We start from the raw sequence: 25,767 nt of genomic DNA on the forward strand, positions 1-25,767 counted from the left end.
TTTTGTCTGGATCTCTGGGTACTGGATGTTGGAATAGCTGCAAGGTAGATTGCATAGAGGCTATTCAGTATGTATTCAGCCAGATATTTTCTACAATGTAAGAAGAACAGAGGTATTTTCCTTAATATGTAATTAACGTTTAAGAGTGATCCTTCTGGGAATCATGTAAAAATGAAGAAGAATCAACCTGTGTAAAAACAAACAGGAAAAACCTCTGGACAGCCCCATGAGAATGGCATGGGAGGAGAATGGACGGTAAAGGTAGGTAGATATGGGGACAGGGATTGAGGTCGAGACCGGATTTGTTGCTGAGCTTGGGCAGAGCTATGTTATGTAGTTGTGTACTTCTTTTTGGTGTGATGTGAACCTGAGGCTTCAGAACTGTAGAGAAAGTGAAGACCTTTGTGACCTACCTGAGAGCATGGCTGTCTTCTGCTTGAACCACCAGTTAATATACTCATTCTTGGCCAGAACTGAGTTTCAGGGATGGGCCATGAGCTATAAGAGCCAGTGTTCTTAGGAAATGGTCAGGCATCTTCAGTGATTGAGCCATTTCTTGGCATTTAACACAATATCATTTTACACCAAAGTCAAAACCCAAGAGGTCAGTTCTGGTGTTTGCAGAGTAACACTCTCCTTTCTGTTCATTCTCTTGATCTTGCCGAGAAAATTGATGGTTAGCACACCAACTTCTGTCGATTCTGTAGATTTGTGCAGAATGCATTCTACAAGAGAAACCTCTTTAGGGATTCACTGTGACTCCCAGTGGGAATTTTGGGGGTACTCTCATTATTCCCTGAGATTCTTTTTCCCTGATTGAGTTAGGAGCAAAATACTTACTCACTGCTTTATTCTTGGAGTAGAGGCAAACAGAAATCAGAGCTAAATGTATGGGATATGGGTTGAAAGATAGGAAATTTTACATATGATTATTGAAAATGGTTTTGAGCAGGTAGTAAAGGCCTCATTTATTCATCCGTTCATTCCACATGTATTTGTTGGATGCTCACAAAGTGCCAAGCGCCATTCTAGGTCCTAGGAAGGCAGATAGCCTTCCACGAGATCGTCCGAGGTCAGACTTCCCTCTCAGGGGACCAGAATAGGGCCCACAGTGGGTCTGGCTCCTCCTCTCTATATTACTGATGACTTTTTTCACTCCCTGTCTCTGGGAGACAGTGCTGGCTTCCCTTTTTGTTTATAACTGTCAGAGATGAGTCATCCCTTCACTGTAAGTGTCACAGAATCACACAGCACATTCCAGCCTGGTTTGTACCACTGCCGGGATGTCAGGCAGGCAGCTCTTTCTGCCTGTCTCCTGCACGCATGGTCTTCGGCGCGGGGAGACCACCTGCACACGCTAACTAACTGGGGAATGGAGGAGAGAGAGCGTTGTACTTGTTGTCTATCCATTTTCGTTTAGTACAAGATATATTTAGGAGTGGACAACTTCTTTCTATTTGCCAGTATATCAGGTGGTATCTACCATTAGAAAACCCTAAAGCCTTTAAAAAATGAATCTGCACCTACGAGCAAATGAAGTCAGCAGTCTCCTAGGAAGGATATTCGTTCTGCAAGTGGACCCCGCAGCTTTTGGTTTTCTTGCACACACAAAATGGTTCTTTGAGGAAACCCTGTGAATTTATTTTAGAATTTTAAGAAAATCCATCATAAATAAGCAAACAAAATTATTCCTGACGATTTTCAAAGAACTCTTACTTTGGTTTGCATATTTAGGCTTTTTTCTCATGATATTCCTGTAATAAGTTTGGTTGGTTTATATCTTTCAAAATGTATATATTTAAGAGAGGTTTGCAACTTTAAAATAAATATTTTTAAAAACATGTTCACCTGTAATTCTCTATCTTACTATAACTTTTCATTTCTTGGGATTCTCTCCTAGTCTTTATTAAATTATTATATGTATTATAATGTTGGTATTTAGGCATTTGTGTGTTCTACTCTAAGCCATAAAAGTTCTTACCTACTTTCTGAATATGCCTCACGAAGTGATTCATACTCCAGCAGTGTGACTCAGGGTAGTGAAGGGGGTTTGTCTTGAACAGTGGGGTGAGTGTTGACTAGTCTACCGATCAGAAAACATTTCATGCAATTCATGGCACAGATGAAATAGCAGATCTCTTCTTGGCCTAGGCTTGGATGGAAAGAAGCTGGATTTTCAGTGTTTGCTCAAATTAGAAATGGTGAGATGCTAAAAGCACTTTTAGCTTTAGAGAGTTCAGAGTGGCCAAATAACAGTTATGTGATCTACCTGAGAATTAAACTTACTAATTCTTTATTAGGGAAGATGAGATCTTTGTAAAGCTTTTCTGGGGATGGGAGATCTCTCTCTCTCTCTCTCTCTCTCTCTCTCACACACACACACACACACACACACAGTACAAGAAACAATAGGCTGGCATTTCCCAGCCCTTTCTTATCTAGGCAAGGAGATCAAAAAGGAAAAGGTCCCAGGTTTTTATTTAAAATTTTTTTTCATCAAAAATAACTGCTACTCAATAGGGTAAGGAATGAAAACAATGTGAGCCTGAAAGAAAACAAACAATTGCATATTTTTTACATTTCAAATAAAGTACATTTGTAACATCTGATAAATGTTAAGGACACAAACTTGAACAGGTTTGTGTTGAATTCTTTTACAACTCTGTAAAATGTGCTAGAATTCTCTGCAGGATTGATTTTGAGTTTGCGGGTCCCTGAAGACATCCCCTTGGTGTGCTTATGATGGTGATACAGGTATGAGTCTCCTTGTCCACCCTTAGGTCTGGGATGCCAGGCAGAGTAGACAATTTCAAAGATAGACAAGAGCAGCCTGTGCCGTGGATGGAAACATCTGTTCTCTAAGTGCCTCAGGATCCTCAGGAAAGAAGTAGAACACAAAGCAAAAACTATTGGCTAGAAAAGGACCTGTAGAGGTTTGTTTCTAAACCAAAGATCATTCTTGAAACTCACTTTAAGATCTTGGGTGTATGGGGGCGCCTGGGTGGCTCAGTCGTTAAGCGTCTGCCTTCGGCTCAGGTCATGATCCCAGGATTCTGGGATTGAGCCCCGCATCGGGCTCCCTACTCCATGGGAAGCCTGCTTCTCCCTCTCCCACTCCCCCTGCTTGTGTTCCGTCTCTCACTGTGTGTCTCTCTGTCAAATAAATAAAATCTTAAAAAAAAAAATATCTTGGGTGTATGAGTTATGATTGGGTTCAATCATATGTAACAGATGATCAGAAAAATGCGCTTGCTTAAACAAGATAGAAGTTAATTTTTTTTCCCTCAAATGAAAGAAGTCTGAAGCCAGACTGGTGTGCCCGCTCTGCCGTCACCAGGGACCCAGGCCCCCTATTTCTTTTTGCTTCATCATCCTCAGTGCTGGCTTCTACCCTCAGGTTTGCCTTAGGGCTGTAGGATGACCTTCTTGTTCAAAAGGCAAAAAGGATGAGGCCAAAGAGCATACTTCCTAGTAGAATCGAACCCCCTCTAAAGAACCTTTCTGAAAGCCCAATGCACTTATCGGGCAGCCTTGTCTGTAAAGGCCATTGCCTTCCCAGTAATGCAGAGGCTAAATATCGGATAGACAAACCTTAGTCTCTGTCATACCACATGATCATGAGAATAAAGGTATTACCAGGATTTTGGTGGCTAAGACTTTGGGATACCTGCAAACTTTTAGAATAGGACAGTAGTGTTTGGCAAACCTGGCTTTTAGTTTGCTGCTTGATTGATTCAACAATAGTGAGGGCTATGTGTTAGGCACTGGAGTTTCCATAGTTCACAAGGTAGACATGGTCCCTGCCCTCAATGGGTTGACAGGCTATTGGGGAAACATGGATTTTATTTATTTATTTATTTATTTAAGGATTTTATTTATTTATTTGTGGTGGGGGGCAGCACAAGCAGGGGAAGAAGCAGAGAGAGGAGCAGGCTCCCTGCTGAGCAAGGAGCCTGATGCAGGACTCAATCCTAGGACCCTGGGATCATGACCTGAGCCAAAGGCAGAATCTCAACCAACTGAGCCACCCAGGTACCCCGAAAAATGGGTTTGAAATAAATAAATTTTAAATGTGTTGAACATTAAGGAAAGGAGAAATAGAGAGTGCTTGGGATTATGTACTAGGAAGGACTCACTAAGAGCATGACAGGAATACACAGGGAGATTGGAAGGCTGCTTGGGAGTTAGCTGCCTTAGAAAGGTGGGGCTGGGAAGATGAGCAAAGAAGAGAGTGGGAGGAATGTACCAGGCAGCCTCAATCCCAATCTGATCATGTCCACATCAATTCTTTCTCCTTCCATTATTTGTCTTACTCCATCGGAGGGCATCAGTGGGTTTCCAAACAGCGAAGGAAGGCAGGAACTAAAGTCTTTTTATCTGCCAGCCTTTCTGCAGACTGTTTTCTCTTTCTAGATGAGTGCCTGCCTCTTAGGCTGTGGCAGGGAGTGTTGGGAACTCAGGGAAGGAGGTGGGTAAGTCATTGGGGCATACCGAAGTCCCACTGCCCCATCACAGATCTGGATTTTGGTCTCATTGTGGGACTTTGGGGAGGCAAGGATTGGTTCTGGCCCCAAAGTGCTGATATGACCCCCCTTCCCCTTCCAGGACGTGGACATTGTGGTAGCACCATGCCAAGGCCTCCGGCCTGCAGTGGATGTTCTGGGTGACTTGGTGAACGATTTCTTGCCTGTGATAACCTATGCACTCCACAAAGACGAACTATCTGAGAGGGACGAGCAAGAGCTTCAGGAAATCCGGAAGTATTTCTCCTTTCCCGTATTCTTTTTCAAAGTGCCGCAGCTGGGCTCGGAGATCATTGCCTCGTGTACCAGAAGAATAGAGAGTGAAAGATCAGCCCTCCATCATCAGCTGATGGACCTGGGCTACCTGAGCAGCAGTCACTGCAACTGTGGGGCCCCTGGCCAAGACACTAAAGCTCAGAGCATGTTGGTGGAGCAAAGTGAGAAACTGAGGCACTTGAGCACATTTTCCCAGCAGGTGCTACAGACTCGCCTGGTGGACGCAGCCAAGGCCCTGAACCGGGTGCACTGTCTCTGCCTCGACATCTTTATTAACCAGGCCTTTGACATGCAGCGGGACCTACAGATCACTCCCAAACGTCTGGAATATACTCGAAAAAAGGAAAATGAGTTGTTCGAATCACTGATGAATATTGCTAACCGAAAGCAGGAGGAAATGAAGGACATGATTGTTGAGACACTTAACACCATGAAGGAGGAACTTCTGGATGATGCTGCCAACATGGAATTTAAAGGTAGGTCTAGAGAGCTTGGTGTGGGCTGCTGGGACCACAGGATTCTTTAACCCTTTCCTAGCTGGAAACTGAGTCCCATGAATTCCGAAGGCCAAAGGCAGCTCAGGAACATCTCGTCTACCCAACTGTCATGAGTAGGAGCCCACCTTAAATCACTTAGCCAGAGTGGCCTCTCTTCTCAGAGGCTTTCCTGGAAGATTCCACTGTCATTCCTTCCCGGGACTGGTAGTCCAGCTTCTGGTAAGTTCATCCTAATAGCACTCTTAAATTTCCAGTTTATATCTATATCCCCTTGACCTTGACGGAGCTGGAAAAGAGCTGCCTGAAGAGCATTACTAAGTCATGCTTTAACCTTGGCTTTAACCTTCAGCATGGCCCGTGCTTCTTTTTTGGTTCTTTTTTTGTGTGCTTTGGTCTCATTTTCTTTCCAGGCTGCTCCTGAAACCCAGCTCAGGAGTATTTCCCAAAGTTGTGTTTACAACTTTTCTGGAAGTCCATTCTTCATGAGTGGCTATTAACAAAATTGGGCCAAAGTGATTTGTCAGGTCTTTTGGGGTTGAGGTCTTGATGTGGCTGACTTTGTATACTGACTACTCTGTAAACCTCCCTGCAGGAACATTAGCCCTACCACCCATTAAGAACAGTGATGTGGTTTGCAAGTTACCTTGAGGTTCTCAATCATGGCTGTACATCCAAATCTCCTGGGGGGCTTTTTGAAAATAGATGTTTGAAATCACCCCAGAGCACTCCAGACCGATTAATCAGAATTTCTGATATGGGACCTCGCATCAGTTTTTCCTCAGTCCCTCCCTGGATTCTGTGTATTGCCATCTTCCTGATGAGAGAACTGAGGCTTAGGCAGGTTAAGTAATTTGCTCAAGGTCACAGCTACTGAAGAGTAAAGGTAAGAGTTTGAAACTAGCAGTCTGATTCCTGAGCCCATACTCTGAATTTCCATGTTTACTTACTCTGAATCTCTTCCCGGTTACTGCCGCCGCCATCTTCCTAGTAACCGGCTTTGGAACCTCAGCATGGTCTCCAGCTCTTTGCTCTCCCTTGTCCCCACATCCAGTCAGCGGCCAAGTTCTGATGTGTCTTTTTCCATATATCATATCTACTTTTGCTTTTCTGTTCCCTCTTCCTCAGTCCACCTGAGCTACTCCTCTCCCTGTAGCTCCTAGCTACCTATTGTTCTCCCAGACATCTTTCTCTCCTTTCTCCAGTTCATCTGCATTGGCTCTGTGTTCCAAGTTTAGACTCGTTAGCCTAGTGGTAAGGACCTTCCAAAGCCTAGCCCTGACCAACTTTCCCGGTCCTGTTCCCCACTAGGCACCTTCTGCTAATTTCAGTTTCTCTTGCTCTCAGCTGCTTGCTGTCCTCCATCTCTTCTTTTACTTTTTCTTTACTCCCGCCCTGCCCTAAACCCCAAAAGTCTTTTATTTGTGAATTTCCAAATCCTACCTACCCTTCAAGGCCTCTTCTAAATAACATCTTTCATGAAGGTGTCTTTAATTTTCTTAGCTAATAGTGATCACATCCATCTGAACTCCCACTGCATTTCATGCGTACCTGAAATTTCTGGCGTATTTCATTTTCTTTTATTACAGTTGTTTATTTTCTTCTGAGTGTTTTCTAAAATCCGAGAGAGGAAGGAGAACAGGGTCTTGTTTATCATCATATCTCCTACAGCAGTTCACACAGAGATGTGTACACTACCTCGTGGGAGTTTGAATGAGTATGTGAATTTTGGTACATGGCTGTGTCACACTTACACAGAGGAAACGGACTCCACTTTAGCAAGCACAGGAAGCCTTATTTCTTATAGGCCTTATTGCAGTGGAGATCCTAAGAAGGCTTCTGACTAACTTAGGATGCTGGGGCATCAGCGTCAGCATCATAGTGCACAGGATAAAGGGGGCAGGGCAGGGAGGTTGGGCAGTCTGTGAAATATTTGATTGTTTATTATGTGCCAGGGATACCGTGTCTGGTACCTGGGATGCAGTGGTTAGTTCAACAGACGCAGGGGGAACTGGGAACAAGTAGATCAGACATCTGGCTCTATTAACTACATGGTGGATTTGTGAAGCCATTTTCCAAGTTAGCTGTGTATTAGATAGGACTAACCGTGTTCTCAGTTCTTTCTGGGGATCCTTGAGGCAATGGTAAGTAGATTTAGAAGAGAGCTACCACATAGCCTAAGGAGCTGGATTTCTGGTATTGGTTTTTGTTTTAAAATAAAGGTAACGCGGGGCACCTGGGTGGCTCAGGCGGTTAAGCGTCTGACTTGGGCTCATGTCGTGATCTCAGGGTCCTGGGATCAGGCCCCATGGCAGACTCTGGTCCCTCTCCCTCTGCCCCTCCCCCCTGCTCATGCGCACATGTGCGCTCTCGCTCTCTCAAATAAAATTAAAAAAAAATAATAAAATAGAGGTAATGCATTACATACATACTTCAGAAAATACATTTTTTTATTTTTATTTTTTTTAATTTTATTTATTTTTTTTTTAAGATTTTTTTAATTTATTTTTTAGAGAGCGAGCGAGAGAGAAACAGCATGAGAGGGGCGAGGGTCAGAGGGAGAAGCAGGCTCCCCGCTGAGCCGGGAGCCCAATGTGGGACTCGATCCCAGGACCCTGGGATCATGACCTGAGCCGAAGGCAGACGCTTAACCATCTGAGCCACCCAGGCGCCCGAAAATACATTTTTTTAAAGATAATACCTACATGCATAGTACTTCACTCAGAGATATAAAGATACTGTCCTCCAGCCACCTAGTTTTCCTCCATATGTTCTTCTGCCCCTTGCTTTTTCACTGAACTCATATCTTTTTTTTTTTTTTTTTAAAGATTTTATTTATTTATTTGACAGAGAGAGACACAGCGAGAGAGCGAACACAAGCAGGGGGAGGGGGAGAGGGAGAAGCAGGCTCCCCGCAGAGCAGGGAGCCCGATGTGGGACTCGATCCTGGGACTCCAGGATCATGACCTGAGCCGAAGGCAGTCACTTAACCCACTGAGCCACCCAGGCGCCCCTCACTGAACTCATATCTTAGCGATCTTCCCATAAACGTACACGTGGATTTGTCTTCTTCTAATAGATGTACCTGATTTTATTCAACTTTACCCCTACTGACGGACATTTAGGCTCATTCTTTCTTTTTTCTTTTTTGCTGTTACAAACTCTACTGCATTATCATTTACATGCATATCTTTGGGCCTTGTAAAGGTATATTTCTAGAAAAACAATTCCTAGAAGCAGAATAGTTAGGTCAAAGGGTATGTAGATAGTTTTGTTTGTTGGTTGGTTAGTTTAAAATTTTGATTGGTTAAAAAAATTTTTTGGTAGCTATTATGAGATTTCCTCTAAAGAGGTGGCACCAATTTAAATTCGCACAGTAGACATCAGAGTGCCTTTTTAGGAGTGGAGTTTTTGCAGGTAATTTGTCTTCTCTTAAGTTCTGTCCTCTGACTTGCAGAACGGATTTCTAATTCTGGGAGGTAGTAGCAGGTTGGCCACAACATTTCAGGTTTACTTTTTATTTAGTAATTGATTAGCATCAAATCCCCAACTCTTGGATTTTTCCAGGAGTTCTGCAGTGTGAAATATTACGAAGATCCAAGGCAGTCCACGAGCTTGGGTTTTAGATGCTAGCTGTCGTCCTTCCTAACTGTACCATCCCCTTCCCAGTGCCCCCTCTGTCCTCTCCTTGAGGTTGTCTCCTGACCTATAAAATATGACCAGTAATACCCACCTGACAAAGTTATCGTGAGGATTAAATTCGATTACATATATAAAATATTTATTATGGTGCCTCTCAAATAGTCTGCACTCAATAAATATTCCTCCTGTCCTATAAAAGTGACATAAAAGCTGACAAAATCAATAGGCTCATTCTAGACACAGTTGCTCCTTCTCAGGATTCTTAGATGCCCTAGTTAGTAGAGGACCGCATGGCCCTGGATCACACCGAGGGTCATAGTTCGCCAGCCAGCCGTGTGTTTTATAGCCGTCATCATGGCAGCTCTGTGGCTTTGATGGGGAGACGCCTTTATTCTGAGTGCCTGCCCCTTCCCCTCACAGCCAACTGGCTTCTCTCTCTGCCTCCACAGATGTCATTGTCCCCGAGAATGGAGAGGCAGTGGGCACCAGAGAAATCAAATGCTGCATCCGGCAGATCCAGGAGCTCATCATCTCTCGGCTCAATCAGGCAGTGGCTAACAAGCTGATCAGCTCAGTGGATTACCTGCGCGAGAGCTTCGTCGGGACCCTGGAACGCTGTCTGCAGAGCCTGGAGAAGTCCCAGGATGTCTCTGTTCACATCACCAGTAATTATCTCAAACAGGTACTTGAAGACCGGTTAGACGCCACATCACAGATAACACAGGAAACAGAGCCCACCCGCAAGCCTGACCTCAAGCTAGCCAAGAATTTCCCTTTCACCTTTTTGCCCATCTGATTGGAATTTTATTTCGTTTTCCTGTCACATGACCCCTGCCCATCAGAGGTGCTTGTGAACTGCAAAATCGCAGTTAAGGCAACATGCAAGGCAGTGAAGATGGAAGTAAAGGGGCCCAAAGAGTCACAAAATAGATGATCAACTCATGTAGACCCTGCACGTTTATGGAAGGATATATTTGGGAACCTTGAAACAGGACTCTGTGCTTTAAGTAAATATTATTTATCACATTTTTTAATCGGCCACTCTGCTCAGGGCATCTTGATTTTCTTTTGTGTGTTCTCTTTCAGATCTTAAATGCCGCCTATCATGTTGAAGTTACGTTTCACTCAGGGTCCTCGGTTACAAGGATGCTATGGGAGCAAATCAAACAGGTGGAGCTTCCGTAGAGAAACATTTTCCGCCCCTCGTTGGCTCAGATGAACCTTAGGCACTAATAGTGACTGATGTCTAGGATATTCTGTTGGTGTAGGGTGGCCATTTGTCCTGGTTTGTCTGCCTGGGAGAGTTCTGATTTGTACCGATTCTGAAATAATTAGGAACAGTGCCCCTTTAATGCTTAAAATAGTGCGTTTAAATGAAATTTTATGCAGCCATAAAACTCTCCTTCACTAGATTCTTCATATTCCTTTTTCCCAGCTTGAATGTTTTGTCAGACCCAGGCTTTGTTGCCAGAGGCCATTTGTGTGGTTTCTTTTCCTGAATTTGACGTGGCTCTTTTTCCATACCGAGTTCAGAAAGAGAATTCTCAGGCACCCTCGCACTAACTGTACATAGTGAGGGCTTGTGAGCACGTAGACTAGGCCTAGTGTTCCTTGATGCTTTCCCTTGGTCTGAGCCCTGATTCTGAGGTCGATGGAATTGGAGAGGAGTCTTGGCCATCACGTGGCTCCATTCTTCATAACCTGCTCCTAACGAGTGCCTAGGCCCGAGGGGAAGGGTGTTGGTTCTTTCTGGTGGCTCCTGTCTCCCACCCTTGAGTGTTCTCACTGACCTCATCCTGCAGATCATCCAGCGCATCACGTGGGTGAGCCCACCTGCCATCACGCTGGAATGGAAGAGGAAGGTGGCCCAGGAAGCCATCGAGAGCCTCAGTGCCTCCAAGTTGGCCAAGAGCATCTGTAGCCAGTTCCGGACCCGGCTCAACAGTTCTCACGAAGCTTTTGCAGCCTCATTACGGCAGGTGGGTGTGTGGGAAGAGAGAGAAGAACCTACCCGCTGGGGAATATTTTGCCCACTGCTCTTCATATAATTTTTATAAAATTATCAGTATATTTTCTTCCTAGCTATTAAACGATAATATTATGTTATGGGAAGTTTCATCAGTACATTTTTCATGTGGAGATTTTTCTAACTCCAGGGAACATGGAGGGAACTCAGTTAATTTCTCCCCATTTCACTGAGTGAGGAATGAAAATCAAGGGGTAGGAATTTTGGGCTCCTGGGTGGCTCAGTCGTTAAGCGTCTGCCTTCAGCTCAGGTCATGATCCCAGGGTTCTGGGATTGAGCCCCGCATCGGGCTCCCTACTCCTCAGGAAGCCTGCTTCTCCCTCTCCCACTCCCCCTGCTAGTGTTCCCTCTCTCGCTGTGTCTCTGTCAAAGAAATAAATAAAATCTTTAAAAAAAGGGGGGGGTAGGAATTTTATTTAAGTTATTCAGTATTTTAGGAATGAGTCAGAAAAAGGATGACTTTGTAACTCTCATACTGGTTCACAGTTATGTGACATCTGCTTGTCCCCTTGGGGTGGATGTGCGTGTATGTGTGTGTGTACATGCGTGTAGAGTGTGGGGTACGGGGATGTGGGTATGCATCCAGGAGGAACAGTTGTTACTCACCAAGAGCTCACTGTGTACCAGTCACGTTACGGATGTCTTGTGTAACTCTCACAGTTACCCTTAGGAGGTAGCTGTTATTACCCCATATAATAGGTGAGGAAGCCAAGCTGGGAACTTGATAAGTCACATGACTTTTTTCTGTTTCCCTCCCAGCTAGAAGCTGGCCACTCAGGCCGGTTGGAGAAAACAGAAGATCTGTGGTTGAAGGTTCGGAAAGATCATGCCCCACGCCTGGCTCGCCTTTCTTTGGAAAGCCGTTCTTTACAGGACGTCTTGCTGCATCGTGAGTCCTTGTTTTTCCCAAGTAAATGGGAAGAAGGTTCTGGATACCTGACATTCTCATGTTCTACCTTGGAAAATCCCAGTGTCTAAAGCTGCTTCCTTGCAAAGCTGCCTCAGCACCCCCTGATGTGTTTCTGAATTCCTAAAGTCTGTTTGGTCCTGCTATTTATACAATTCAGACAACATGACTGAAGTTTATTTAAATTGGACCAGTTAGGTTACTTTCTACTAGTTTCCAGTAGCATCAGAATTTCTTCCCCAAGCATAATTACGACTTCCTACTCCTAGGTCCATGTCTAAGAATCTTTTTTTTTTTTAAAGATTTTATTTATTTATTTGAGAGAGAGAGCGAGCAAGAGAGCACGAGCAGGGGACAGGGGCAGAGTGAGAAGCAGACTCCCAGCTGAGCAGGGAGCCCAACGTGGGGCATGATCGCAGGACCCCAAGATCATGACCTGAGCCAAAGGAAGATGCTTAACTGAGCCACCCAGGCACCCTAAGAATCTTTTTTTTTTAACAAGATATTTTATATATTTTTTCATCTGCAGTCTTCAAGATTTTATTTTTAAGTAATCTGTATACCCAATATGGGGCTCGAACCCATAACCCCGAGATCAAGAGTCACGCGCTCCACTGACCAAGCCAGCCAGGTGCCCCACATGTTCTAAGAGTCTTAGGGAGGTTGCCCAGCAAGTTCTCATTCCTCCTGCCTTATCTCTGTGTCCATACTTGATAGGTAAACCTAAACTGGGACAGGAGCTAGGCCGGGGCCAATATGGTGTGGTGTACCTGTGTGACAATTGGGGAGGACACTTCCCTTGTGCCCTCAAGTCGGTCGTCCCTCCAGATGAGAAGCACTGGAATGACCTGGCTTTGGAGTTCCACTACATGAGGTAGGTTCTCCTGTCATTCATCTCTATGGGAGAAGATCCAGAGAAGAAGCCAGAAGCCTGGCTTTTGTACCAAGGTCATGTACCAAGAGCTACAGCACGCCATGTCTTTCCCTTCCTGTGTCCCCAGATGTTGTAGCCAGTGTTTCCGTGTTGGGCCCAGAAATGTGCTCTCTTGCAGGCCTTCATGGTCTCTTCCCTCTCCCTACCATCCCGATTTCTCAGACTCTGCCTTCCGTTTGACTTCCTCGTCCTTAAGGCCTGTCAGTCTTTAGATTCCGTAATTCCAGCTCCTTGTTAGAGAGGCCACTCTCTTGGCCCTCCCTCTGCACTGAGGGCCATGACGTGTGGCCCCGGACAAGAGTGGTCTCAGGGGACTCCTGCCTATGTGGCAGCACGCTGTCGCGATTGGAGCCGGAGCGTTGCAGCCCCGGCCTCTCTCGTTCGCACCAGGTCTCTGCCGAAGCACGCGCGCTTGGTGGATCTGCATGGCTCGGTCATCGACTACAGCTACGGCGGCGGCTCCAGCATCGCTGTGCTGCTCATCATGGAGCGGCTGCACCGGGACCTCTACACTGGGCTGAAGGTGAGGCAGGAAGAGGGGGCTGGGGCGCAGCCGGCAGCCACCCCCGCGGGGTCCTCTGGCCTGTCTGCCGTTCTTGTTTAGCCAGACCTTCTGGCTTTCACAAGACATTTTTGGGCAGTAATCAAGCTTTATTACCCTTATTTCCAGAAAACCTTAAACATTTCTCAGCATCGATTTTTTGGCCCAGTTTATATCCAGAATACTGCCGGTTCACCACTTTTACCTCTTGTGGTGGTGGTAAAAATCTAGACAACTCAGAAGAGCAGAAAAGCATCCTGTCACTTTGCTATTTTTCCTCTTTTTTTGCTCTTGATGGATACAGCGAGTGTTTGTTGTTTAGTCAACAAATATTTACTAGTGACTACTTTGTACAAGACCCTGTGTTAAGCACTATAAGGGGATATCAAAAAGTGAAATTGCCAGGGGCACATGACTGACTCAGTTGGTAGAGCATGTGACTCTTGATCTTGGGGTCCTGAGTTCAAGCCCCATGTTGGGCATAGAGCTTACTTAAAAAAATAAAAAGGTGTAATTGCCAGAAGCTTTTAAGAGACTTGCTGTCGGTGAATATTTCATTAAGATCTGGTGTTTGAGTGTGATAAATCCACCTTGATGGGTAAAATTTGGGCAGGTAGAAAGAAGAGGCCGTACCAGCAGGAAGGAATAGCATAATGCCCAGAGCATTTGAAGGACACTAGTCACGTTGGAGCGGCTGTCTGGGAATAGAGGGGCATGATGTGCAAAAAAATCCTGAGAAGAAATTACAGAACACCAAAATTAAGAATTTCCATAGACTTCAAATTCCGTTGTACACCATGAAATGCTGTTGAAATTTTTTTTTTTTTTTTTTAGATTTTTTATTTATTTATTTGACAGAGAGATAGTGAGAGCAGGAACACAAGTAGGGGGAGTGGGAGAGGGAGAAGCAGGCCTCCCGCCGAGCAGAGAGCCCGACGTGGGGCTTGATCCCGGGACCCTGGGATCACAACCTGAGCCAAAGGCAAATGCTTAACAACTGAACCACCCAGGCGCCCCGCTGTTGAAAGATGTTGAGTGAAGGTGAAGTACCCTCAGTTGGATGTCGAGTTTCCCTCACCCAAAGCAACCACAAGGGACGTGGAGACATTCCTTTGTCTGGTCCCTACACGGGGGCTGGGTGGGACAGGGGGAAGCTAATCACAGAGTATCTGGGTAGGTCCCTTCTCACAGATTACATGGAAGCTTCTGGATAGAGGACAGGAATCCTTAGAAATGATTGCAAGAGCCATGAGAAATCAGTAGGATGGAGGAAATGACTCTCCCGCTGGCTCTCCCTCTTCATTTCAGAGGAGTTAGGCTCAGCACTGTCTGATGCTTTCCCACAAGTGGGCTGAGCTTCTGGATGAGTGACGTAATGTTCTCTGGAATTCAAGAGGCCCTAAGCTGGAGGCATGGTAAAAGTAAGATGAGTGACTTTGATATTTGAATCCATAAAGCCAAACCTGGGCTAACCAGGCCTACAAAGCAGTGGAAGGCATTCTGCCTGAGAGACCTAGAAATCCTTTTTTTTTTTAATACTTTTATTTTTTAATTTTTTTTTTTTTAAGATTTTATTTATTTATTTGAGAGAGAAAGAGAATGAAAGACAGAGAGCATGAGAGGGAGGAGGGTCAGAGGGAGAAGCAGACTCCCCGCTGAGCAGGGAGCCCGATGCGGGACTCGATCCCAGGACTCCAGGATCATGACCTGAGCCGACGGCAGTCGCTTAACCAACTGAGCCACCCAGGCGCCCCTTATTTTTTAATTTTTAAAAAATAATCTCTACGCCCAACATGGGACTCGAACTCACAACCCCGAGCTCAAGAATCACATGCTCTACTGACTGAGCCGGGCAGGCGCCCCGAGACCTAGCACTACTTTGAGCCTCGAGGGCAGTTCCAGAGTCTGTTCGGGGCTTGGAAATGAGCTCACGCCTCCGGGTGTTGGCCTGCGCCCCCTCTAGTGCCATGTGGGGTCATCCAGCCGCTGCATGCAGCCTCCAGGCAGTGTTCTCAGGCCTCACAGCTTGTCCTTCCTTGCTTTCCCTCAGCTTCCTTCTAACTGCTTTCCTCTTCCTTTCTTCCCGCCTGCTTCTCTGCCCTTGTCCTCTGTGTGCCCCAGCACTGGCTGCCTTGCGGCACCCCACAGAAGGAGCTCTTAGTGGGTTTAAGCACGCTGGACTGAGGAGTTGTCTTGTTAGTGATGAGTGAGCCCTTTTGTCTCCCCAAGGCCGGGCTGATGCTGGAGACCCGTCTGCAGATAGCACTAGATGTGGTGGAAGGGATCCGCTTCCTGCACAGCCAGGGACTCGTGCACCGTGATATCAAGCTAAAAAATGTCCTGGTAAGTAGAGCTGTTTCCACGAGATAACGCCCTGTCTCTGTGGCTTAAGTGGCTGTCGGAGGGTCCTCCTACATGTGAGTGGGATCGCGGGGCGCACCTGCCAGGAACGCACTGGAGTTGACAGTAGATGGGTTGATGGCATCTTGGATGTAAGGTGTGGGGAGTGTCAGGCCGCCTCCTAGACCAAGCTTCTGTTGCTTAAAGTTTTTTCTCCCGACACTGTTGGGGACATGTAAACATACAGAACAGTGGTCCGATGGAGACCCACATATCGTTCATCTGATTCGTGGTCTCTTTCTCCGGGGTTCATCTCTCTCTGCTCCTCAGTCTCTCTCTCTCTCTCTCTCTCTCTCTCCCACACACACACACACACACACTTTTTTACTCAACTGTAGGAAAGTAAGTTACAGATAGCACAGTACTCCTAAATACTTGAGCTCATATCTCCTATAAAGGACATTTTTTTGTGTAATAAAAATGCTATTATCACACCAAAGAAATTTAACGTCAATACAATACTGTTAGTTAATAAACAGTTTATATTAACATTTCCCAGTTACCCAGACACAGTCTGTTTGTTTGCTTGTTTGATCCAGGGTCACTCCAGGGATCAGACGGTGTACTTTGTTGTCATGTTTTCCTGTCCTCCTTTAATCTAGAATAGTCCTTCTGCCCTTTTTTGCTTTTGTGACGTTTTTGAGGATTCCAGGTCTGGTTGTTGTTTAGAGTTTGGTCAGAGGTTCTGGATAAGGGCTGAGATGGGTAAATGCACCGTCAAAGGGAAGGTGATCATGAACCCACCACTCCTGGTATCTCAGTTCTGAAGAATCCTCTGACCTACTCTTGGAGCTGTATTGGAGATCATCAAGGTGTCTCTGGCAACACGTACATGATATATATAAAGATGACAGCCGTGTGGGGGAAGGGAGAGATTGCCCTAAAATCATAGGCTGAAACCTGAGAGGTTTATCAATAGTCAAATGAGGCACAGATTTATTCTCTTGGGCCTTTAGGAAAGGAAACTGCAGGGAATTCAAGCAACTCTCCTCAGCTGACCAGAGGACCTCAGCCTTCTTCCTTCGTGACTTTCTGCCCTGGGGTCTGGAGGTCCGAGGAGGATCATCAGGAACTGAAATACTTTCCTTGGTGTCTTTCGCTTTATTCATTCTTCCAAGACTTACTAAGTTTCTGCGATGTGCAAGGCACTATGCTAAGGGCGAGGAATACAAAGGCGAAGAAGATAGCCCCTGCCATCCAGGTTGCTGACAGTCTGGGGAGAAGACAGGAGTGGGAACAAATCTGGAGACAGGGAGGCTTAATTAAGTGCTACTTGAAGGTAGACGCCTGCTTCTGAGCTTGACTGTGCATCTGAGAGCTGTGTGCAGGATCCGACGCAGGCTCACTCTTGCCCTGCTTTGTTGGCAGCTGGACAAGCAGAACCGTGCCAAGATCACTGACTTAGGATTCTGCAAGCCAGAGGCCATGATGTCAGGCAGCATTGTGGGGACGCCAATCCATATGGCCCCTGAACTTTTCACAGGTAAGCCGTGGGGCAGGGAGTGGGCTTCAGCAGGGCTCCGTACTTTAACCCTGAGGGCTACCCCTTGGGCTAAGTAGTATCCACAAGTACTCCTGGCAGATCTGGTGCAGGCAAGGGAGAAGCAGAGGAGGGAGACCTCTAAGGCAGGGCAGGGGAGAAGGAAAAATGCACACGGGAGACACCAGGTCTTCTTGTGCAGGTTTCTCCGGCTGTTCGTGCCATAATTGCCATAATCAGCCAATTGGTTGATCAGTAAATACTGATTGAATGGTTTCTATATGTCAGGAGTTGGCCCTGATCATTAAGGAACTTGCAGATGACAGAGATGCACTGAGAGAGGTAGGATAATTAGGAAGCAGTATAGGACACCGTGTGACAAGGCACTAAAATGGGTGCCACCTAACATGACGGTGTTCAGACAGGTGATGAAGGTTGAAGTGTTTGACAGGTTTGTGGTAGAAGTGAGATGTTGGGTGGAACTTGAGTCAGGTCTGGAAAAATTGGTCTGTGGGAAGGGAACCCGTAGGAAGTGTGTTCTTTGAGCTGGGCAGCATGAGTATGCTTTTTCATATATTTTGTTCCATTTAATCCTCACGGCCCTTCTGTGGTGATGGTGATGCATTTTTATGCCCACGTCACAGATAAAGTCGAGTCCAGATTGGTGAACTTCAGAAAGCCACCCCAAAACACTAGAGATGATGGAGCTGGGATTGGAATCTAGGTTTTTCTGGCTCTAGAATCTAACCATGTGTCACGAAGGGGAGAACATTCTGGAAGCTGGGGAAAGGGAAATAGGAAAATTGCAGCATCGGCACGATAGGAAGGAAATCCAGGTGGGGAGTAACAGCATACAAGGCTGGAGATGAAATGCTCTGAGCTTGAACTCTGCGCGGAGGAGCGAAGGCTCGGTGTGGGGGTCCTGAGGAACTTGAGCTTGTGCGTTCGTGGAAGGTTAGCTTAGCAGCGGGAGGTGGAGGGGTTCGAGTGGGCAGAGCAGTGGGGCTCGCGTCCGGGAGCAGGCTGCTGGTGGTGCGCCGGGTGCCAGGCAGCTCCGGGGGGGAGCGGGCGAGATCGTGTGATCAACGGAACACCCGCGACCAGCAGCAGAGAGGGGCCGGGTGAGGACCCGAGGGCTCGAGCCTCACCGACCGGGCATGGTTGCGGCGTTGCCGAGGCGGACACGAAGGTCACGGCGGGCCCCTCGGCGGCGCGGGGAGGAGCTGGGATCGGCGCCCTGCGCGGCCTCCGCTCGTTAGCCTCGTGCACAGCGCTGCCCCCTGCCCTCCGCGGAGTCGGGCACGGAAGGATTGGGGCTGGCTGGAGCCACAGCGCAGCCGAGCGCGCACGCAGCGTGTCTCTTCCTCTGGATTTACTTCTTTGTGTGTGTGTGTGTGTGCTTTTTTTTTTTTTTTTTAAAGATTTTATTTATTTATTTGACACACACAGAGAGAGAGAGAGAGAGAGAGGGAACACAAGCAGGGGGAGTAGGAGAGGGAGAAGCAGACTTCCCGCCAAGCAGGGAGCCCGATGCGGGGCTCGATCCCAGGAGCCCAGGATCATGACCTGAGCCGAAGGCAGACGCTTAACGACTGAGCCACCCAGTGCCCCCCTCTGGATTTACTTCTTAAAGAAGTTCTATTGCCACTGCTTTCGTTTTCTTTTGGCGACTTCGTATTTCATTTCCCTGGATTGTTTCTCTGCAGTCCTATTGCTGACAGAAGAATCTTTTCCAAAATACGTTCTTCGTGTCACCTGCTACCCTAAAACATAAGGGACTTCCTGCTGTCCATCGAATCGAGACTTTTCTGTCTGACGTTTTAAAGATCTTTACGTTCTGGTTCCAATCTACCCACCCACCTGTTTCCCAGCCCTATTTCCCTAATCCGACCTTTCAGGATGAGTCTTTTTGGCTGTTCCATCAAAATCATTCCAATTTTAGTCTATGTGCTGCCAAAGCGAGCAGTGTTCCATCAAAATCAAAGGCCTGTCCTCCTCCTTTGTCAGGCTCCAGCCTCGGCTCTCCTGGTATCTAGTGCTGCCCTCCCTGTGCTGTGGTTTGGGGTGTAATAAGATGGGCGTTGTCAACGGTCCTGCCAACCGGGGTTCTTAGGGGAGGCAATGGATGTTAAAAGCTTTAGGAAAAAAGGTGTGGAGACCTCTGCAGACCCCGTGAGTGGGGATGCAGCTGCTCTCTGTCCCTGGCTCACTGTCTCGCCCCTTCTCGCTCCAGGGAAGTATGATAATTCCGTCGATGTCTACGCCTTTGGCATTCTCTTCTGGTATATCTGCTCGGGCTCTGTCAAGCTCCCTGAAGCATTTGAGAGGTGTGCCAGCAAAGACCATCTCTGGAACAACGTGCGGAGAGGTAAGAGCCACAAGCCCTACCTTATCCTGACTCCCCCCCCCCCACCCCCCCCACCCCCACCACAACTGAGAGCAGCGGGACCACATACCGTCACGGAATCCAGGAAAGACACTGAAGTCAGGCCTTCGCTTTCAGGCAGTACTGTACTGAACTGTTTTTTTTTTTTCCTAAGATTTTAGTTAGTTATTTGTCAGAGAGAGAGGTGGGGAGAGAGAGGGAACACAAGCAGGGGGAGGGGCAGAGGGAGAAGCAGGCTTCCCGCGGAGCAGGGAGCCCGATGCGGGGCTCGATCCCAGGACCCCGGGACCATGACCTGAGCCAAAGGCTGACGCTTCACCGACCGAGCCACCCAGGCGTCCCTGTACTGAACTGTTTCAAGAAGGCTTTTTTCTTGAACCTTTCCAATTCAACTTCCTATGCCAGTACGTTCCAGTTTGTTGTCACCATTACTACTAGGTTCTGACCTCAGTGTTTGCAGTTGAAGCCAGAACTCCGGAGCCCCACCTGGGCGATCGGTCTGCGAGCTGGTCGGGCCTCATCGTGGCACGGGCCCTCTCACTGACCCTGGCCTTGTCTCCATGTGCCTTTCTCCAGGGGCCCGGCCAGAGCGTCTTCCTGTGTTTGACGAGGAGTGCTGGCAGTTGATGGAGGCCTGCTGGGACGGGGACCCCTCTCAGAGACCTCTCTTGGGCATCGTCCAGCCCATGCTCCAGGGCATCATGGACCGGCTATGCAAGTCAAATTCTGAGCAGCCGAACAGAGGACTCGATGATTCTACTTGAAAGCAAAGACCTTTCTCCTTTACTCTCTATTTCTTCCCCTCACCTTTTGGCCATGGGAAGAATTTGACATTTATTCAGAGAGCTCCCGAGGGAACTGATGCTTGCTGGGCAACTTGAGACCTTCCCAGGCAGTGATTGCCTCCTGGATAGTGAAGAGTTGGCTGGCTGTGGGTCATGTTCAGCAGCTCACTGATGCCCCAAGCCATCCCATTAGCAAAAGATTGTCTAGGACACGTAAACGCCGAAGAATGCAATGTTCCAGCCTCAGAACTGAAAAGGAGGCAAATGTACCAATTGTCTGTTCACTGTATGTTGCTAAGACAGGCGGGACACTGCAGTGGCGATAGTATTAAAAACTATAATTTTCGTAATTTTGGCTCTAGCTAGGAATAGTTTGGTTCTATCGCATCGTCAGGACCCTTAGGAAATTTGAACTTAGTTCCGGGATTGTGAGAACGTAGGAGCAAAACAGCGACTTGCTGCTCCCTGCACCCAGATCTCAGGTTGCAGCGGCCAGAGGCCCCAGTGAGGGGGCTGGAAACAGAGCTGTCTGTTCCTTCTGGTGCCAGTGTGTTTACATTTATAGGACTGACTTCTGGGGGTGGGTGTCACGGTTCCATCACCAAGAGGCCACAAAAAGAAAAAAAAATGTGTACACACATGTATATATATATACATATGTGATTGGATTTTGAGTTACTGCTAACCCTAGGATAGAATCTCTTCTTCTTCCCTTTGGTCTTGATTCCCCCCCCCGCCGTTTTTGGTCTCAAGATGGGGAAACTCCAGTTAACATGGTATCTGGGGATGAGTATCTGAGTAAAACTGACCGGTATGGAGTAACTGGTGAGACCGGAGACATGGGCAGTGATCTGGAGGCCGTGGGCTTCCCTGCAAACCTACTAGGAGGATACCAGGTTGTTTCTAAAACTTAGAAGGATCAAAAATTCCCATTTTTGTGTTTGAATCTAACCCACTGATGTTTTTAAATTCCATCAATGAGCTTTTTAACCGAGATTTCTTTTGCAACTCGTCCCTTCATTTTACTTTATTTTGAATATAACTTAAGAAGGAAAGCACCAGATGAAAGAGAATGCTTTTTGTAGCTCTGTGTGTTCCTTTCACATCTGTGTGTGTGCGTCTGGGACGGTCCCTCCCCTTCGGCTGGAAGGCGTGCTGGTGGGCTTTTGGAGCGTGTGTCAGGAAGTGTGCCTGGAGGGGGACAATTTACATGTTGATGCATCTCAGATCTTGACTTAAAGCCTCACTCAACCGAGATGGTCCATTTGATTTAGAACACCAGGTGGGTGAAGGAATAGACAGTGGAGGTGAGTAGCCTCCAGCCATCTGCCTAATTTCCAAGCACTGTGGTCTCTCCCCTGTGCCTGGCCCCCAAGTCTGTGAAGCAGGTCCCTGAGTAGGTGTGTAAGGAAATGGGCAGATTTGCTGCTAGAATTTTGTAGGGTTGTTTCTGAGAGAATGACCATCTTTTAAACATTGAGTATAAATGGCATCTACAAGAAATTTTTCATATAACTCTTAAAGTTCAGTTTTCACTCTTTGACTCTGCTGGGCTCTGATGATGATACACTTGAGCGTAGTAAGCCTCCAAGCACTTGGAGCCCTTTAGAAACTCTGTACAGTGCTAAGAACCTTTTTACTTGCAAACAGTTAAGTGACCGACCCAGTGTCTTTGGGTTCTATATAAGCTCCAGCCTTGTTCTGGTGGAATGTTCAGTAGATCTCTTAGAATTGTTAACAGCCATTTGTAGCTTTACTTCTTCAAGTCACTCTATTCTTGTCTGCATTAACTTGTTTGTCCTCCTGGGGACTATGATGGGGCTTCCAGGAAGCCAGGTTTTCAAGTTTAAAGAGGAGAGGTGAATAGTGTCTACCTGCTGAAAAATCAGTCTGTTTTGTACGAAATTTCAGGAAAGGTCTTCTATAGTTCCCTTTCCCAGAGACTCTTCCTTTACTCCAGCTCAAATCAGGAGTCTGTGCTTACGTTGTGGAAGCCACATTTCTAACATTCTTCCAAAGTCTTAGTTCCTACCCCCATTCATGCAGGGGCTGGTGGGTGGGGGGTAGGTTTTCCTCTACCCAGTGTCCCTTTTCAGTTTGTCCCCTCCCTGCAGCTTAATCTGCTCTCAGGCACCAGTTTCCTAGCAGACTCCCACATTTTTTGCCTGAGTGAGAAGGGAGGATGGGAGGGACTAATGCTAAGTAAGACAGTAGTTGTTGTTAACAATTCATTACAAAAAAGTATTTTGAGAAAAGGTGCAAGATATTCCTGAAGATCTCCAGGCCAGCCAAAGTCCTTGTAGAGATATTTGGAGGTGTTTTTTGAACACTCAGCGGGCTGAGTGTGGGAATACATATATATAACACATACATACTTTGCTTTTGTTTTATAACATTGTCAGCTAATTTGGGATTCTTTGTTCCTTGGCACCCATTATTACTAAAGTGATGGAATGCCATGAAATGTACTGTACTGTATATTACTTGGGAAGACACTAGGTATTCAAAGAAGTCTGGGGGCACTTGGGCTGTAGCGGGCTCAACAAGACCAAAGTCCTAAAGATTTTACCTCCTAGCTTTGGTTGTATGTGCTCCCAAGTGGTGAGGTGAGATTGTGGCTGGGGGAAGAGGAAGGATGGGACGGGTTACCCTTACTGTGTTCTGTCCTTCTAATCAACTTCATTAGGGCAACTTACCCCAGCCTGAAAATGATCACCTGGCCATTTTTAACACGCTTGAAGTCCAGTCACTTGCGTTACTTCAGAACTGAGTGAGGGACCTTCTTGCAGAGCAATCAAGACATGGCGGAGCGTGGGGCCCCGGAGCGGCTGACCCTGTGCCTAGGGAGCTGGCAGGGAGGTCAGTCTGGCATGAGTTGGGGAATGCTTGTCTGGCTGAGGTTTCCACGGGCGGGCCCTAGTTCCTTGACCCTCTGTAGAGAGTGGCTCATTGATTGAGCAAGCCTTCCACTTCTCTAGGAAGGAGGGCTGTGCGGGTTCTTCCCAGACCAAAGAGAATCACTTGTGACTCCATCAATTTCAAGGGGACAGAGCCTATGTAGCAGCTTCTCCTAATTTTTAACACTAAAATTCAAGGAAACCGTGAAGGAAAGGACATATTACTGCCACAGATGGAAACGGGGGGACTGGTAGAACTCTCCCCCAGTATGTGTCAGCTCTCTGGTGCATCTTGGTGCATCTTTGCTGAGCTGCCAAAGATGGCTTGAAAGTTGTTTCCAGACGGGAGAAGGGGTTTGGGGCAGCAGGGCTCCAAAGTAGTAACTGCACTGAATGACACTTTAATTTTTTTGGCTTATTATTTAGCACTGAGAAGCCAAGAGGGATCGGTGATTATAGTAGCACTAAGGGGGCAGAGGTCCCCTGTGGCCTCGCTTTGGAGAGGAGGCAGGCTCGCTGTTCATCTGGCTAATCAGGGAGTCTCCGAAGCCCAGACTGCTTTGCAGCAGGATAAAGGGCCCTTGAAGAGTCCTTCGCCAAAAGAGTAGTTGCTTTCTTTGAGTTTTCAAAGTTTGACTTCTGGATTTGCTGGATCAAATAACCCACTTTTTCTTTAAAAGAAAAAAGTGGGTTTATCCTTCTAAATATGGGGGGGGACGGTTAGGGCTAGCGCTGTATTTAAGTGGGTGAGGAGGGAGCAACCTTCAGAAACTTGCATCGCAAACTCCTTTGGAGGTTGCAAGGAACACTGCTGTTCTTAAAAGGGTTTTATTTTTAACTTCATCTGCTTTGTTAACATCCAGTCCTGTCGAGATGCACGTGGAGACCATGGGAATACCTGGCCACCTGACTCAGAGGGTTGAGAAGGAAACCGGTCTGGACAGCATGTTGTCTTTTATCCTTATGTAATATTTTGTTTATTTTAAAGGACTAATGTCTATTACAGTGTTAATAAAAGTGTAACATACTAAGTGTGTAGAATAAAAGTGCAATAACAAGAGGAAGTTACCTTGGCACAAACCTCAGTCGTTCACTCTCCCTTCCTGTGCTCTTTCCATAATACGGCAAACGAGACTGTGTTGTTTTTAAGAGTCATACCTATGGGTTAAATCTTCATCTAGTGTCGTTTGGGGTGGTTGGGTTTGGTTTTATAGAGTGTTCTGTATCCTTGTGGGGTTGCAGATACCACACGTGCTATAGAATAAAGATCACATTAACGTTTGAAGCTTACCTCCCTTTGGCTTTGTTTCCCTTCCCTCCTGGGGTCAGAAGGATGCTGGAGCACCGTACTCCCCCAGACTGCTCCGGATCTCTGGGTGCTTGACATTACCACTACCAGAGGCTGGGGCAGGAGGATGGGAGGGGCAAGTAGGGTGAGAGCAGTTTATTTTTCAGAGCCTTTCCTGGATTCACACCCTTTCCCCCAGCTTCTCTTCAGCATGGACTTGCCGCATTGGGAGCTTGTGCACAAGCCGGACTACTCTCTGTTCCGCTATGAGAGAATCTGACGATGGAAGCTACATACTGGCCCAACTGCATTTTCTATCTGGGCTCACCCCACTGTTGGGATCCGCTTGCTCGGCATTGCCTGGCGGGCACCAGCATCGGCCCCTCGCAGCCGAGGGCCACCACCGGCCGTCACCGCCACCGTGGAAGGTCAGCAGGCAGCCTGCCGAGCTCTCGCACAGGGGGTGTGAGGGGTGGTTTTTTTGAGTTACAGGATCCTGCCAGCGTGGTGGCCTCGCTTTTTGCTACAACAGCAGGTGCTCCGACTGCAGCACCCGTTCGGCCAGGAGGGGGCAGCACACCCCAGACAGTTGCTGTGTTTGTGCCGGAGTCTTCCAGGAAAAGCCGCAGTGGAACCTGGGCGGTTCCCAGCCCGCCCCGCCACCATAGACGGTTCTGTACAGAAGCCTCTCCCCCCGGAGACACCTCCCACCGGCTCCAGCCACCCTTCACAGCGAAATGCATGCGTCCTGGAGGCACGTTCTCTCTTCTCCTCGTGTCAAGTTCAGCGGGACAGTTCGCTTCACTTCCTCTCTTACCAGGACGACTTTGGAGAACGTAGCTGGTGGTAACACCTTTAGCCTGGGCCTGCTTTCCCAAGAACACCTCCCTCAGCAGGCAACCGCGCAGGGTAACCAGGGTGACCTTCCCGGTCCTGTGTTTGGGTGGGGCTCAGAGGGCAGAGGCCACCGAGTGTCTGAACATTATTAATTCAGCTTCAAAACGTCTGCCTTTAGCAGGATCCCACGGAGGCCCCCAAGTACTCACTGACTAGCGTCCTTGCAAGTGCGGTTATCATGGGGGGCTGCGCGCTGGTCAAGCCTTGTAGGGCCTTCCTCGGGATGACCTGCTCCTCAGTCTATTCTAACGGTAGCATTTCAAGTCAGTGGGAAAACGGACTATTTTATAA

General features: G+C 47.3%; 1 protein-coding gene across 2 annotated transcripts in view; it reads left to right on the top strand.

The window, feature by feature from the left end:
• Positions 1-24,576, top strand: part of DSTYK (dual serine/threonine and tyrosine protein kinase) — a 49,176-nt gene extending 24,600 nt beyond the window's left edge. For both annotated transcript variants that reach the window (XM_064593933.1, XM_045876961.2), the window contains 11 exons: positions 4,606-5,275; positions 9,385-9,617; positions 10,022-10,105; positions 10,738-10,914; positions 11,721-11,850; positions 12,586-12,742; positions 13,193-13,325; positions 15,573-15,686; positions 17,112-17,226; positions 19,457-19,591; positions 20,186-24,576. In XM_064593933.1, coding sequence (XP_064450003.1) covers positions 4,606-5,275; positions 9,385-9,617; positions 10,022-10,105; positions 10,738-10,914; positions 11,721-11,850; positions 12,586-12,742; positions 13,193-13,325; positions 15,573-15,686; positions 17,112-17,226; positions 19,457-19,591; positions 20,186-20,373 — 2,136 coding nt within the window. In that variant the 3' untranslated portion in view covers positions 20,374-24,576. The remainder of the gene's footprint in view (positions 1-4,605; positions 5,276-9,384; positions 9,618-10,021; positions 10,106-10,737; positions 10,915-11,720; positions 11,851-12,585; positions 12,743-13,192; positions 13,326-15,572; positions 15,687-17,111; positions 17,227-19,456; positions 19,592-20,185) is intronic.
• Positions 24,577-25,767: the final 1,191 nt, after the last annotated feature.

The sequence above is a fragment of the Mirounga angustirostris genome, unplaced genomic scaffold (assembly GCF_029215605.1).
Source record: "Mirounga angustirostris isolate CCGP_5_RB_7025 unplaced genomic scaffold, mMirAng1.0.hap1 SCAF_6, whole genome shotgun sequence".
NCBI lineage: Eukaryota > Metazoa > Chordata > Mammalia > Carnivora > Phocidae > Mirounga > Mirounga angustirostris.